Source organism: Oncorhynchus mykiss, chromosome 9 (genome assembly GCF_057628025.1).
Source record: "Oncorhynchus mykiss isolate SJ-2025 chromosome 9, ASM5762802v1, whole genome shotgun sequence".
Classification (NCBI taxonomy): Eukaryota; Metazoa; Chordata; class Actinopteri; order Salmoniformes; family Salmonidae; genus Oncorhynchus; species Oncorhynchus mykiss.
This window is the reverse complement of record NC_143030.1, coordinates 74,223,193-74,239,360: the sequence shown is the minus strand read 5'-3', so window position 1 is coordinate 74,239,360 and position 16,168 is coordinate 74,223,193. Positions and strand designations below refer to the sequence as shown.

The following is a 16,168-nucleotide window of genomic DNA, read 5'->3' as shown; positions in this document are numbered from 1 at the left end:
AGATAAGGATTTAGACTTGTGGTTTTACCTAATTTTCTGTAATGGCCAATGATTATAACTGTGATTCTGATCCAACCATTAATTCATTCATTCTTTCTCTGGCCTGAGAGGATGGAAGATGTGGCAGGCTATACCCACCTAGCAAAATGTAGTTGAAAAGACGACTATGCCCGACGTCCAATCTCTGTTTAGTTTTGGTTGAAAGTTTCAACGACTTGAAAACAACTTAATTTCAACGTACTTGCAGCCTATACACATGAACGCAGTATAACAATTTTTGGTCTATGGACATTTTATTAACATCACACATCACTCCAGTATTTACACACAGTATTTCTGTACAACATTAGTGCTAATTGTCTTTATTCCACTAATGAAGAACTATGACTCGAATCATCACCTGCTCATATTTCAAACATCCAGCGTGAAAAAGGATACATTTATTATTCCATACCTTAACATTAAGTGAATTATAGCCATTACATTTGAACAATTCCGTTTTGATATTTCATATAACATGTAGTAATCGTCATTATTTATGCAACCAACTGACATTTTTTTTTTTTTACAATTATATTGTTTCAACTAATGAAAACTGAAACAACAAAAAAAAATTGATCAAACAGATCAATCGCACTTTTCAAGCCTGTTGGAGATGTTTGGTGGTGGTTTGGTAAACACCATCCTCTGGCTCTACCAGGGGAATGCTTCAGGTGGTCTCCCACAGCTCTGCGTATGCCATGTTCTGTGGCCTTGCTGTTCCATTTCTTGACTGCCAGTGCAACACAGAAATAAACATATTTAGTCATGTTATGTATATACAACACTCAATGTAATAGATATGTAGCATCTTACATATCTATTACTTTGAAGGCACTTAAAGGTGACTCCTGTCATCCGATCACTCCAAGCTGCATTAAGTCTGGATTCACGAAAGTCACATTGTGCTCGCATTAGGTTCAGATCTGCCAGGATGGGCATTGTGTTCAGAATTTGACATAGTCTGGATGCAATCAGGCCACCAAATATGTATAAGCTATGTAAAGAGATGGGGTGAATGAGTGGGGAAAAGTACACGTTACATTACTTAGAGAATAACAAAGAACAGATGTGGGTTCCTGAGAGGAAATCAACTGTCAAAAGGGGAGAGAAACTACATGAATCAGTGGACAATTTCTCACTAATGTAAATGAATATTTAACACTTTTTTGGTTACTACATGATTCCATATGTGTTATTTCATAGTTTTGATGTCTTCACTATTATTCTACAATGTAGAAAATCGTTTTAAAAAATTAAGAAAAACCCTTGAATGAGTAGGGGTGTCCAAACTTTTGACTGGTACTGTAGATGATGGAACATACATGCTTTTGCTTACGTGATATAAATATTTACCATCTAAACCATGTGACCTCTCACCTCTCTGGCTGTAGAAGTGTCTCACTGTGCTCCACCCTCGCTGGGTCCTCAGAGGAGAGGAAGGCTGGGAAGGGATGAAAGGATGAATGGATCAATCATTCAACAAGTCAATAAAATAAAGGGAGTGTTGATTAGCTTAAATATCCATCTCCCACCCATGGAGAGACCTATATTCTGTAGCTTACCCTCCAGACAGTCTCAGGGGTAACGAGGCGGCTTGCCTCATTCCTGGTCAGCTGACATGGCAGGGGGTGAGCGAATCATCACTGGTTCATACACACACAGGACAAGGACAATAAGCCTAGTTAATACAACACTACTACAGAGAGAAATAGCAATGGGGTCTTCTTGTAGGCACTAATTCCACCATGGTTCGTTGGACAAAGCCTATGGGGAAATGAACAGCGTTTTGGTGGGGTTTTGGATGAGTGTAGAAAATAAGGTCTGTGGTAAACACAGGCTTAGGAGTTTTGTCTATGAGATAATCATCAGCTAACGTCACATTTTGTGAATTTCTAAGCATTTATGTAATCATAAAAAGCACACAAACGCTTCATAATTCATGAAGGTCATGTTAACCCGCTGATATCTCATAGAACAAAACGTATAAGATTTCCTAATTCTGTTTTAACCTCAGACCTTATTTTACACGTTTATCCTAAAACCCTATTCCTTCCCCATAGGAATGTCTGAACAAACCAGAGGTAACTTAGGTCAGTTTTTTAGGACTACAATCTGGTGAGCTCTCTAACATTCCATCTTACCTGCCCGTGTGTAACAAGAGGTGCCAGCTCTGAGTCTGGGTTTGATTATGATAATGCTATCTCTTACCTATCCATCTCTGAGTCTGTGTTTGATTATGATAATGCTATCTCTTACTTATCCATCTCTGAGTCTGGGTTTGATTATGATACTGCCATCTCTTACCTATCCATCTCTTCTGTGTTTGCTCCTGATTTCTGGACCACTGAAGCAGACTGGGATGTTACTGCCTGGGATGTTAGTCTGCCCTTTTGACCTCTTGAGGAGGATCCATTGTCATCAAGCGGCTTTGTTTCTTCATCAGACAGTGGAGTCATAAGTGAGAGCAGCTCCTTGGTCTGCCATTCCTGAGGGAGAGAAACACAAGACTGATAACAAGGCAGCCACAGCCTACTGTAGGGGTGCACCTCAATAGTCTACAGTGGCTTCCTCTATCTCCTTTCTTTCATTGTCATTGATCTAAACAGGAGACAGGTGAAAGCATTATGGTATTTGTTTTCCCCTGTCCAGTTCTGTTAGATCAGGAGGGCAGTAAGGCATGGTGGGACAGGTGGAGCAGGTTCTGCATGTGTTATATGACTAGGAAAGTCCCTGCAGTATTTTTGCAGTTTTTTTTAATGAAACAGGCAGAGAATTGAAAATAGCCAAGGTTCAGTTGTATACAGGGAATGTTAGGGACGTTTTTAAAAGTCCATTGCTCTTTTATTTGTTCAGTTCGATTTGTTCAGTTCGATGAGTTCGCATCTAGTTGTAGGTTACAACTATTTGGTTTGTGGGGGATGTTAAAAGACTATCAATTGTAAATGATGTGTCTACAGTCATTCAGTAAAAAGTTGCTTTTGGGTGAATGTCTTTCCCTCAGAACTGTGGAGAGAAGTGTACTTACTTGCTGGTAGTAGAACCGGTTTCACAAGGGACATAAAGAAGTGATACTATCTAGGCTACATTTCTAGGGCCAACTCAGCAGAACGTTTTTGAATTCATGCATATTGTGCAGTTGAAAGTCATGCTGACAACCACCTTAATGATTAGTACTACTTGTATTCTAATGCTGTATCGTGCAGGCACCATATGTGGCTTCAGTGTATCGTGCAGGCAACATGTGGGTTCAGTGTATCATGCAGGCACCATGTGTGGGTTCAGTGTATCGTGCAGGCAACATGTGGGTTCAGTGTATCGTGCAGGCACCATGTGTGGGTTCAGTGTATCGTGCAGGCACCATGTGTGGGTTCAGTGTATCGTGCAGGCACCATATGTGGCTTCAGTGTATCGTGCAGGCAACGTGTGGGTTCAGTGTATCGTGCAGGCACCATGTGTGGGTTCAGTGTATCGTGCAAGCACAATGCGTGGGTTCAGTGTATCGTGCAGGCACCATGTGTGGGTTCAGTGTATCATGCAGGCACCACGTCTGGGTTCTGTGTATCGTGCAGGCACCACGTGTGGGTTCAGTGGCCTTTTAGTGTTGTCCTTGTCCTGCCCCCAGAGTTCCCAGTTTACCACAAATTCAACGGTTTAACAGACACAATCACTGAGATGTCTTATGGTTAGAAGCAGGGCTTGAATTGAGTGGGTATGTGAGGATATAGGACTAACTATTGTTATAGAAATGGGTAAAAAGCATATGCTGCCCCTTGTTTGCTAAGCCTTAGTAAAAACAACAGTCCAGATTATATAAAGCGATATAGTCTTTAACAATGATGAATTACGCGATTATTTCTGCATAGTCCACTAGATGATCGAAGGTCTTGCTCACACTCAACATGGGTTCTTGGTAATCCTAAATCTCCGCAATTTAGAATAGTAGTGGTAGGCTATGCCTATACAAAAATACCAAAAAGATAGAAGCGGTATCCATAGACCAAACAGTTGAACAGATTTTTATTCAGGAGAATCGCATTGAATCAGGCTATTCATTTCAGTGCAGCTGCGTACTTACCCATAACCTATAGCCTAAACAGAACCAAAAACACCCCCGCCTATTTTGATCACAGATCATGACAAAGCCTGCACATTTCAGCTATATTTCTCATTGATTTAGCCCACTAACGCCTACAGATTTGATACACATGAAGCCCTAGAGGTTCTCTGAAACAATAGCCTGACTAGGATCCTTTGACTCCTCCCCGCGCCATATGTGTTCCCAATTACGCTAAATGTTGTCCTATTAATAAGCTTTGAATGTTTCCCTATTCATTTGCATTGGTTAACCGGTGTCAGAGGAAGGCCCTAAAAAGGACTCCAGCCACCCCAGTCGTAGACTGTTCTCTCTGCTACCACATAGCAAGCTGTACCCGAGCGCCAAGTCAACCAGTTTGTCACCAAAATAATCATAATATAATAGTAGCCTTACCTTTAAAAAAAATGTCATTGCTGCCAATACTGTTTTCTATGTTTGATTTCACTTAATACTTTGGGATACTAGTGCACAAAAAACACTGACAAATACAGTGTTTTACTCCAATTTGGCAACCCTCATAAAATCCTATCCAACAGTAATATGCCAGAAACCAACTTCAAGAAACAATTGAATGTAGATCACATTTACCACAGTGTACAGAATCTGGACGTACCTCAGGTAGCATTTGTAATGATGAGTGCGGTCAGAGCTTGAATCTGTGGGAGAATAAACCAGTAATGAACAAGGACCGTGTGAAAGTGAAGCTATAGTTTCATAGCCCTTTGATCATATCTTAGTTGTCATCATTGTATTGATAACGTGCAGTAATAGAGCATACACTTTTAGTCATACGGCTGAAGTTCTTGACATCTCACCATTTACAAAACTAACACCTGCAAGATGCTGTACTTTCTTCTGTTTCATTGTACTACATTGCTTGGTGTTTCCTCTAAATCTGACGATGCCTAATAGAGGGAAACATATTACTCAATGAAACATTTCTAGTTCAGCCCAGAGTAAGTAGAACAATAATATCATCTGCTCAGCTAACCTTAGCACAGTGACTGTTCAACATGTAGATTATATCAACATACCTCTACAGCATTTACTGTCACTGGAGAAAAAGTCACTGTTGTTAGACTTCTTTTCTTCCTTAGAATTACAAATATCCTTCTAAGTATTATTGTTATTGTTGCAAGAGCTATTAGGACTGATGCCACAACAACACCAATGATGATTCTAGGTTCTATTCTTGAGGATTGTGGTCCACATTCAGAATTGGACCAATGAGTTCCTGGTCTAAGTTCTTGAAGACCTAAGGATTTACACCTGTAACACATAATATAACAGTCTGAGACAGCAATTTGATCATTCAACTTTCCATGATATTGTATATTTTTACTGTAGTATATTGTATTATTTATCCTACACTTTTGATGTATGTAAACATATGTGAACTTACTGTGTGTGTGGCTGGCAGGATGTAAATGATCCATCTGAATAGGTATCACCAGTACAGTCAGAACACACAGTATCTGTAGATGTTGTTCCTGCAGAAATACATAATTGCATTTAGTTTTCCCCTACTAATTTAATTCCATTAACTGTTAATGATTATTCACACTGGAGTTACCAACTTGACTAAATTGAATTATGACAACACGATGAGTATTATGATGAGACAGAAGACCAACCTGTGTGGTTGATGTATTGACCAGGTTTACAGCTGCTGTGTCTCTGGGCTGCTCTACAACCATCCTTAGTTGGGTCTAGACAGTAGAACCCCTCCAGTGTCCCACAGACAGTGTCTGATGAAGGTCTACATGGCTGCTTTACCTTCAAACCCAAACCTAGAGAGAAAACATGGCATCTATTATCTGATGCAGATAAAAGCCTAACAGCATAGAACATATCAGTGTTTGTGTCTGGGTTTCAGTACAGACACAGGACCACTCTTACCTGGATCACAGTTGATACACACTTTGCATTTTATGAGACCATTGGGCTCATCAAGGAACGTAGAATCAACACAGGGCACACAGCTGGTACTGGTGAATTCAGTACAATGCCTATGTACACGATTTCCTGGGGAAGAGAGAATCACAATGTCATGTTTTTCTGTTAGTGTTGATGATGTATTATCATCTGGTGATTCATATGATGTAAAGAGAGGATCCTTACCTGGTGAACACATGGGACAACATTCATCCCTTATTCTGTACTCGGCTCTACCACATGCAATACAGGATCCAATGCTTACAAGCACCAATATAATAGGTATCTGGAAGTAGAGAAAATGTCAGAAAACAAATCACAAAAATGTAAACTGATGGTGTGTATTTATAAAACTTACAGAAATATTCACATTTCAAAAACAATGATAGTAATTATGTGGGACCATTTTAAAGACTATTTTGTGAGTGTGTGTGGTGGCGCCAACTGGCGTGTTTTTAATTTGTCTTTAAATGTGTGACAAAAACCCCAAGATAATCTAGGTCAGCAATTCCCTAACTCGGTTTTGGGGACCCAAATGGGTGAAGGTTTTGGTTGTCGCCCTAGCACTACACAGCTGACTCAAATAATCAAAGCTTGGTGAGGAGTTCATTATTTGAATCAGCTGTGTAGTGCTAGGGCAAAAAACGAAATGTTAGGGTTCCCAGGACCCTTAGGGTTCCCAGGACTGAGTTTGGGAAACGCTGACCTAGTGAAAATGTACATCTCTCCACCACGTTTTTTTCTAAAGGGTTTCATTAAAATGGACAGAACGATTAGGCTAATAATAACTCTGATTTATATTTCATAGGGGAAATATTTACATTGATAATAGTTTTTTAAACATGCCAAATAAAACAGAAAAGTTTCACTCACAGTCCATGTCAAGGTTTCAAACTGTGCCATTGTTCCTCAATCCTCTCCAACTCACTGGAAGACCCACACACTGGATTTGTGAGGTTCTTAGGAGTTTTGAAGCATCCAGATGAACTGACCTGCAGACTTAATGTATTTTAGTACGTGTCAATATAATTCTTTCAATTAGTAAATGATGATATCTTACTGAATTGAATCACTGAAGAAAAAATGAATAAGCTAGTTATCAACTTTGAGAAGTATGAAACAGAAATAGGCATGTAGTTATCAGAGAATGTTGCCATCTTTGACACTTGATAAAGCTACGACTGGAAGTGATTTTTGTAGCAGGTGAGGAGAGCATTTCCGCCAACGCCTTTCCTAACCTTAACCTAACTCTCCTAACCTGCATTATATAACATCAGTAGTACACTATAGTACAGAGATTCCCAACCTTTACTGTACCAGTGAGTGAAGAAACATGGTCTTCCTCTTTTTTTTAACCAGCTCATGTTTAAAACAATACATGTTAAAACACCACTGGAGTCTGGAGATACAACTCATCACTATAACTGGGCCTCTGAGTCTGTTTTATCCCTGTTGTGCTGTCTGTCTCTGCATCTCTGCTGTCACTGTCCCTCTGTCTGTGATTCACCTTGTTCTGATCTGTCACAGTCTGTCAGCCTGTCTGTGATTCTCCTCAGTTGTCTGTCTGTCTGTGATTCTCCTTGTTCTGATCTGTCACTCTGTCTGTAACTTTGTTGTCAGTCTGTCAGCCTGTCTCTTCTTGTTCTCTTCTGCTGTCACTCTGCCCTCCCTACCCTTTTGTCAGCAGGTGTCACAGCAGTTCTTCTCTGTCACCCTGTCAATGACATCATCTGTATCCAGGACCATAAGGATTTCCTTTTCAGTTGCCATCAGAATAAATGCTTCCAAGAGATCGTAGGATAGGGTGCTCTTGAGTCGATGTTTTATGAATTTGAGAGTTGAGAAAAGAGGTCAACCGATTATGATTTTTCAACCCCGGTACCGGCTTTTTGGGTCCTCCAATAATCGGTACCGGCTTTTTGGGTCCTCCAATAATCGGTATCGGGGTTGAAAAATCATAATCGGTTGACCTCTTTTCTCAACTCTTATTATTGGAGGACCCAAAAAAGCCGATACCGATTATTGGAGGACCCAAAAAAGCTGATACCGATTATTGGAGGACCCAAAAAAAGCCGATACCGATTACTGGAGGACCCAAAAAAAGACGATACCGATTATTGGAGGACCAAAAAAGCCGATACCGATTATTGGAGGACCCAAAAAAGCCGATACCGATTAATCGGCCGGTTTAATAAAAAATAAAAAACTGTATTTGTAATAATGACAATTACAACAATACTGAATTAACACTTATTTTAACTTAATATAATACATCAATAAAATCAATTTAGCCTCAAGTAGGTAATGAATGTTCAATTTGATTTAAAAAATGTTAAAACAGTGTTGGAGAAGAACGTAAAAGTGCAATATGTGCCATGTAAGAAAGCTAACGTTTCAGTTCCTTGCTCAGAACATGAGAACATATGAAAGCTGGTGGTTCCTTTTAACATGAGTCTTCAACATTCCCAGGTAAGAAGTTTTAGGTTGTAGTTATTATAGGACTATTTCCCTCTATACCATTTGTATTTCATTAACCTTTGACTATTGGATGTTCTTATAGGCACTTTAGTATTGCCAGTGTAACAGTATAACTTCCGTCCCTCTCCTCGCTCCTCCCTGGGCTCGAACCAGCAACACAACGACCACAGCCACCACATCGAAGCAGCGTTACCCATGCAGAGCAAGGGAAACAACCACCCCAAGGCTCAGAGGGAGTGAAGTTTGAAGCGCTATTAGCGCGCGCTAACTAGCCAGCCATTTCACTTCGGTCACACCAGCCTCATCTGGGAGTTGATAGGTTTGAAGTCATAAATAGCGCAATGCTTGACGAATGTTTACGCGCCTGCTTCTGCCTACCACCGCTCAGTCAGATACTTAGATACTTGTATGCTCAGTCAGATTATATGCAACACAGCACACGCTAGATAATATCTAGTAATATCATCAACCATGTGTAGTTAACTAGTGATCATGATTGTTTTTTATAAGATAAGTTTAATGCTAGCTAGCAACTTACCTTGGCTTACTGCATTTGCATAATAGGCAGTCAGTCTTGTGGAGTGCAACGAGAGAGAGGCAGGTCGTTATTGCGTTGGAGTAGTTAACTGTAAGGTTGCAAGATTGGATCCCCCGAGCTGACAAGGTGAAACTCTGTCCTTCTGCCCCTGAACGAGGCAGTTAACCCAACGTTCCTAGGCCGTCATTGAAAATAAGAATGTGTTCTTAACTGACTTGCCTAGTTAAATAAAGATTCAATAAAGGTGTAAAAAAAATATATATATATCGGCAAATCTGCGCCCAAAAATACCGATCTCCGATTGTTATGAAAACTTGAAATCGGCCCTAATTAATCGGCCATTCAAATTAATCGGTCGACCTCTAGTTGAGAAGCTCCTCTCACAGGTTACCTGGGTGACACAAACAGTGAATAGGAACTTGTACCCCAGGCCTATAACATGGTAAGCATCTGTCAACAAGATGTACCCCCGCAGACGTTGACAAGAACATACAGCACAGTTCTTACATGTTGAACAACTTGTATTCATCATCTCCACGTATTCTACATCATGTCCATCTGCAGGTATCTCACTCAGTCCTGGTTGTGTACTTCTCCACTGCTGATGTTTTCAGTTTCTCCCCTTGACTGGCAAGACTAGTCAACTCACACTGCAAAGTACTGACAGCTGCTCAGTTGTCAAACTTAAACAAGAGTTTGCTTAGTTTTGCAAGTCATGTCTGGGGCAATCCATTATATTGTATCTCTGAGAACCTGCTGGGGTCCAGATGAGTAAAGTCTGTGTACAACGTGCCTGGTGTCAGCAAGCGCTGACAGATGCTCTCAGTGACTGTATCCATGATAACAGAGTGCACCTTAGTCTTGTAGACCCTCTCTGCATCCCTATCATGGTATCATGGCATGGTCTTCCTTTTCTTTGTTCTCTTCTGAGGCATCTCAGCTTGCACTTCCAGTTCGTTGTCTTCATCCTGTTCTTGCAGCTTGTCAGTGGACCATTGCATGAAGCTGTTTGCAGCTCTCTCCACATCAAGTCCCTCACATTATTTTGCAGAGCCTCTCGTGTTCCCAATACCATCCCTCTGTCAGGATGTCCACGCCACTGGTTTGAAGGTACTTGGAGAGAGGGGACGTATTCTCAAATATAGACAGAACTGTTTGGGCAGTGAAGATTGTGTTGTATCTTGAGCAGAGACTCTGTTAATGCTCTGGCCTTGACACGTCCAGTTGGCCTTTGACCTGCCATCTCTTCAATAACCATCAAGGTGAGAATTACATCCACAAACAGAGCATTTTGTAGGTCGCCAAAGAATACAAAGACCTTCTTCAGAGCAGCATCCTTGGCCCACCAGCGTGTTTCTCCTATAGGAGAGAGACGTCTGTGGCGAGTGTCCAGGCTCTTTTTTTCCACACATTGATTATTTGGTAGGACTCTGGAATTAACAATGCCAGATTATTTAGTAGAGAGAACAGACATAACTACTCCTATTGTGTCTGCAATCACAGGAGTCAGGATGTGTGTGTGTAACACCTCATGTACTTGGTTGGGAGAGTGGGAGGATAGCAAGGCAGAGAAACCATTGTACTGGTCTTGTATGTTTGCAGCTCCATCAGTAGCATTACCAATACATTTACTAATGCCAGTTGTACTGTTTCAATGAATTTGAGATGACAGCAGGTGCAGGCACTTAACTGAAAAATGTAAAGATTTCCTGAATATAAGGTAATGTTTCTCCCTTGTATGATCTAAATTGATATTGTTTTATGATCATCTTTTCATTTTTGTAGAAATGGCAGTGTTTGACACTTTCTCCCTTTAAAATGATTTATAAAACAGAAAATGGACAGTTGAACAGATAGCAAATCAACAGAGGTAAGAATATGTTGAAGGCTATAGCTGCATTGGGTGCAGATGACTATACCTCTCACTTGTGTGTGTGTGTGAGTCTGCAGGTATACTGAGCAGCAGGTACACAAAGGTATGTACAATTGGTATGTTATGCAGATCACATCATCTACAGTTCATTTTGGTTTCTCTAAAACCTTATAGGACTCAGTCACAGCAGCCTCCCTGACCTCGTCAATGAAAATCCCAGAAGCCTCTACATTATGGACAAGGGATTTTTATAAAAAACATAATCAAAAGTAAATTCACATTTACCACAAAAACCAAGGTATGAATACTGCCATTCACACGTTTCTTTTAAACATCTGTATAATTGCAATTTTTGGGATTCACACACTTCACTCTCCCTACAACTCTGAGGAATACAACAGGAAACCTGTTAGATCACCATGCACTGCAAAATAATTCTGGCTATTGATACGGAGAACATCAACAGACAGAGGATATATCTATTGGACTTGGGGCTCGGATCGGAATTTTTCTCATCTTTGGATCTTTGGATTTTTAAATTGTGCTTTGCCACTAAAATCATAAACACTGACAACTGAAATATTGTGTTCTTGTTGTTATTGTTCTCTGTATTATTATTAATAATTGGGGATGGAAGAGTTAAAGAATGTACCCCAGGATCGATTAAAAGGGGTTCTTTGAAGAATTTATAGAAGTTCTCCACAGTTTCAATTTGAAGAACCCCTAAAGGATCCTCCAGCAATCTTTTATTATTAGAGTGTACAGCACAGCCAGGTCAATTCAGGGCTTCTGACGTAAACTATATTATTTTGTCCGTTTTTTATTGTTGTTGCAAACAAGCAACATTTTAATAATTTTTCTTTAAAAATAAGAAGGCCAAAGCTTTTCATTTTCAAGAACAGGGAAAATTCGACTGAGTTTAGCACCACACTTTCAAATTAAAAAGCAGTTGAGTCACCAGAGGCAGAACAGACATTGAAAACAAAAGGAAGAGATCAGCCTTGTCATAAAATTACAAATACATTCATTAATCACAATTAAAGTATGTCATTATTTTTTCAGTTACTGCACGGTACATGTTAAGTAGGCTATTTCTACATATACACACAACCTGTATCTTACCCCGTCTTGGTTCGCAGTTGAACTATTTTACTTTCACTCTGACTTTCCAGATAAAGTTTGCGAAAAGTGGGAGGCAACCTACTGATAATCCACTATACAGTTTAAGTGGATAATCCACCCCAGAAATACAAATCAATTTGGTGAAAGCCTATGTTTTATCAGATGGTAAAATACATTTCTCTTCATGATTTAACTTGTAAATGGTCCGCCTGTGAAAATCTGGACATCGTGTATGAACGCATCATAACTAGGCTATAGAATTATTGTCACTGGAGATACAGGATTTCACACTATCACATTTCATAACGCTTTCAAAACAATGACCTACACTCCAGATCGACAAATCAGCCAATATATAATATGGCCACGCATCCATCCGTTTATATTGTCATGACAAATATAGACTTCGCTTAGATGTGCTCAATCTAAACAGTGTACCAAATTAATAACCTCCGTTTCTTCTTCAAGTACCATGTCACAATGTGTCGTGTCTGTAGGATAACGGAACACACTGCAGACTAATACTGGATTTAAATACCCATTAAGGTAATCAAAAGGGATAATGTTTATTCTGAGTGGATATTAGCACCATTGTGAATCCATATTAAATGTATGTTTTATTTTGTTTTTAAAGAACATTTAACCTGCAATTTAATTTGATGAATATGTTTCTGTAATCCCCACTGTTGTCATGTATTTGTAACTGTAATAAAATAAAACACGAAATACAAACAATAATGCTGCAATGTCGCAGTAAGTCATACACGTTTAGGACTGATCTTAGAATGATGAATGCATGTTTATTCTCATTCACTCTGATTGGCCCCCTCAAACCACTCTAAGACATCAGCATCCATAGAGATAGAACGTGTTTCTTTGTGATGGAATGTTTAAACCTTCTATGTAATAACCATAGAGATATATAACTGTACTATAGACTTTCTCTCATTTGATCTTGGTAAAATGTAAACATAAGTACGGGTCGTCTAACATCCTAAATTATTATTAACTAATTAATTATTAACGACTTATATTACCGTAGCACGCTTTCCAGCAGGGATATATATTTATTTTACCTTTATTTAACTAGGCATGTCAGTTAAGAACAAATTCTTATTTGCAATGACGGCCTAGGAACAGTGGGTTAACTGCCTGTTCAGGGGCAGAACAACAGATTTGTACCTTGTCAGCTCAGGGGTTTGAACTTGCAACCTTCCGGTTACTAGTCCAACGCTGGAACCACTAGGCCTACCCTGCCGTCCCGGGGTAGCCTTTTCAGATTGGGCCACACCAATCTGTATAACATGATGAACCTTCTCATGTAGTAGGGTCATGTACTATCTCACTTGTCACCCCAATTCCTCCTTTGGCCGCCTCTCCTTCCAGTTATCTGCTGCCAATGACTGGAACGAACTACAAACATCTCTGAAACTGGAAACACTTATCTCCATCACTAGCTTTAAGCACCAGCTGTCAGAGCAGCTCACAGATCACTGCACCTGTACATAGCCCATCTATAAATAGCCCAAACAACTATCTCTTCCCCTACTGTATATATTTATAGATGGGATGTTTATTTGGCTAATTTGCACCCCAGTATTTCTACTTTGCACACTCATCTGTCAAATCTACCATTCCAGTGTTTTAATTGCTATATTGTATTTACTTCGCCACCATGGCCTATTTATTGCCTTTACCTCCCATCTCACTTCATTTGCTCACATTGTATATACTTACTTTTCTACTCTATTATTGACTGTATGTTTGTTTTACTCCATGTTGTGTCCAATTGCTTAGCTTTATCTTGGCCAGGTCACAGTTGTAAATGAGAACTTGTTCTCAACTTGCCTACCTGGTTAAATAAAGGTGAAATAAAAAAAATTCACTGCTTTCTACAATAATATGGTACATGAACTTTCTTTACATCCAAAAATACACTTAGTAAACATTTCCTTCATGGTGGTTTATGTAATATTATGTAAGTCTGCTCCTGTGAAGGACTTGCTGGACCCCTCCACACTCCCAGGAAAACCAGGTACCCAGACTTACCAGAGATGTTCTATAATGTTGAAACGGTCTGTAGCAGCATCACAGACTGTCAAACTCAACCTTTCTTGTCTGGTGGGAACCCCACTTTGAATTCAGTTCATAAACTGTGACTTACATTTTTAATTCACATTTAATCACTCTTAGTTGATAATAATGCTTTGTTTTACAGGCCGAAATGACCAGGAATCCAGTCAACGGTCAGAGAGAGAAGGTCAAACAACTTCAGTAAAAAGAAAACTGTGTGAATAAAGTGAAGGTATTGAATGTTTCTTGCATGTAACTGAAGCCTGCAGGTGAACGGCTCCACAAAAGGAAATGGCAGGTTTAGCCAGGATCAGCTAGAGAGGGTCATCAGAACAAGTCTAACTTCACCACTACCACCATGGCTGAGGACACAGGGGGGAAGGTACCATGGTACATGACCCTACTACATGAGAAGGTTCATCATGTTATACAGATTGGTGAGGGCCAGTCTGAAAACCTCCCTGTAGACACTTTAAATGGCCCCTAGTAGATCTAGAAGGATCTGATGGTTGTTAGCACTATCGTTGGCTCAGTGGGGTGTGCATCATATTGGAGGTTGACTGTAGTTGTGGTATTGTAACCCCTCTTTTTAAAGGAGCAGAACATAGTGATGCTTGGTGAGGAAATCACTCATCTGTCAGTTTGAAGAGGTGAAGATAGACCAAGAGATCACTGTGCTTCAAAAGGAGCTGACAGAACTGACAATTTCTCATAATGAGGATGTGGTCAGAGGTCAGGTAGGAAGTAGGAATTTCTCTGTACTGTATATTTCAGAGTTCTGTGAGAGTATTGTAGCTTAAGTAGTGAACAACAACGTGTGACCTTTGGTTTAGTGGGTATACAGACATATACTGATTACCACAGCAGTGCTACAACTTTTACAGTGTCATCTATCCCTCTATCCATGACACTAACTACAGTATAAAAGTGATCTAACTATAACAGCGTCATCTATCCCTGACACTAACTACAGTATAAAAGTGATCTAACTATAACAGCGTCATCTATCCCTGACACTAACTACAGTATAAAAGTGATCTAACTATAATAGTGTCATCTATCCCTCTATCCCTGACACTAACTACAGTATAAAAGTGATCTAACTATAATAGTGTCATCTATCCCTGACACTAACTACAGTATAAAAGTGATCTAACTATAACAGCGTCATCTATCCCTCTATCCCTGACACTAACTACAGTATAAAAGTGATCTAACTATAATAGTGTCATCTATCCCTGACACTAACTACAGTATAAAAGTGATCTAACTATAATAGTGTCATCTATCCATGACACTAACTACAGTATAAAAGTGATCTAACTATAACAGCGTCATCTATCCCTCTGCCTTTGAACCATAAAGGTTGACTAACATTTAAACTAAAACAAAATGAAAAAGAAACAAAAAAGAATGTAAGACCTTGAAACATCAGTTTAAAAGGCTGTTCAACCTAAAACTGATACCAGAATCAACAGAGATCTAGAATTAGACTGTTCAAACTAAAACTGACACCAGAACCAACAGAGATCTAGAATTAGACTGTGTCGTCGTGTCTTTGGCATCATTAAAACTGAAGACTTATTTATCAAATAACTCTAATTATTATTACACGGTAAAACTGATTAATCATGTAACTGTAATTAACTAGGAAGTCGGGGCACCAAGGAAAATATTCAGATTACAACGTTATAATTTTCCTAATAAAACTTTCAGATATTTTATTATCTGATCAATTAGTCTTTGAATTAAGGAATTATTGTTTACCTCACGTTAGTCTCATTCCAAATGTCGTAAATTGTTTGTTATCCGCACGAACCCAATCTTCAACATGAGTCATCCATACATCAATTGTCTTAAAATAATTTATTTACTAACTAAGTAATTCACAGAAATGCATAACAAACAGTAGATATGGTTACAAGGAAATGATAGGAGAATGTGCCCTAAGGTAACCATTTATATTTTTAATCATTTTGTACGTAATGTTGCCTCTACCGTCTCTTATGAC

The 16,168-nt window shown here is 39.4% G+C and overlaps 1 protein-coding gene across 4 annotated transcripts; it reads right to left on the bottom strand.

Moving 5' to 3' along the window:
- Positions 1-274: 274 nt before the first annotated feature.
- On the bottom strand, positions 275-7,986 carry LOC110532776 (tumor necrosis factor receptor superfamily member 5-like). Of its 4 annotated transcripts, XM_090185332.1 has the most exons (12): positions 6,947-7,986; positions 6,260-6,359; positions 6,038-6,163; positions 5,773-5,928; positions 5,541-5,628; positions 5,173-5,407; positions 4,954-5,043; positions 4,752-4,794; positions 2,347-2,528; positions 1,605-1,685; positions 1,420-1,483; positions 275-772 (listed from the first exon to the last, which is right to left on the bottom strand). In XM_090185332.1, exons 1-7 carry the CDS (start codon positions 6,974-6,976, stop codon positions 4,999-5,001), a joined length of 780 nt encoding a protein of 259 aa, XP_090041458.1. In that variant the 5' UTR covers positions 6,977-7,986; the 3' UTR covers positions 275-772; positions 1,420-1,483; positions 1,605-1,685; positions 2,347-2,528; positions 4,752-4,794; positions 4,954-4,998. The 4 variants fall into 4 exon arrangements, with proteins under 4 accessions (XP_090041458.1, XP_090041456.1, XP_090041457.1 ...); XM_090185330.1 differs by lacking the exons at positions 4,752-4,794; positions 4,954-5,043 and having other exon boundaries at positions 6,947-7,949; XM_090185331.1 differs by lacking the exons at positions 4,752-4,794; positions 4,954-5,043 and having other exon boundaries at positions 683-772; positions 1,396-1,483; positions 6,947-7,949.
- Between the last annotated feature and the right edge of the window lie 8,182 nt (positions 7,987-16,168).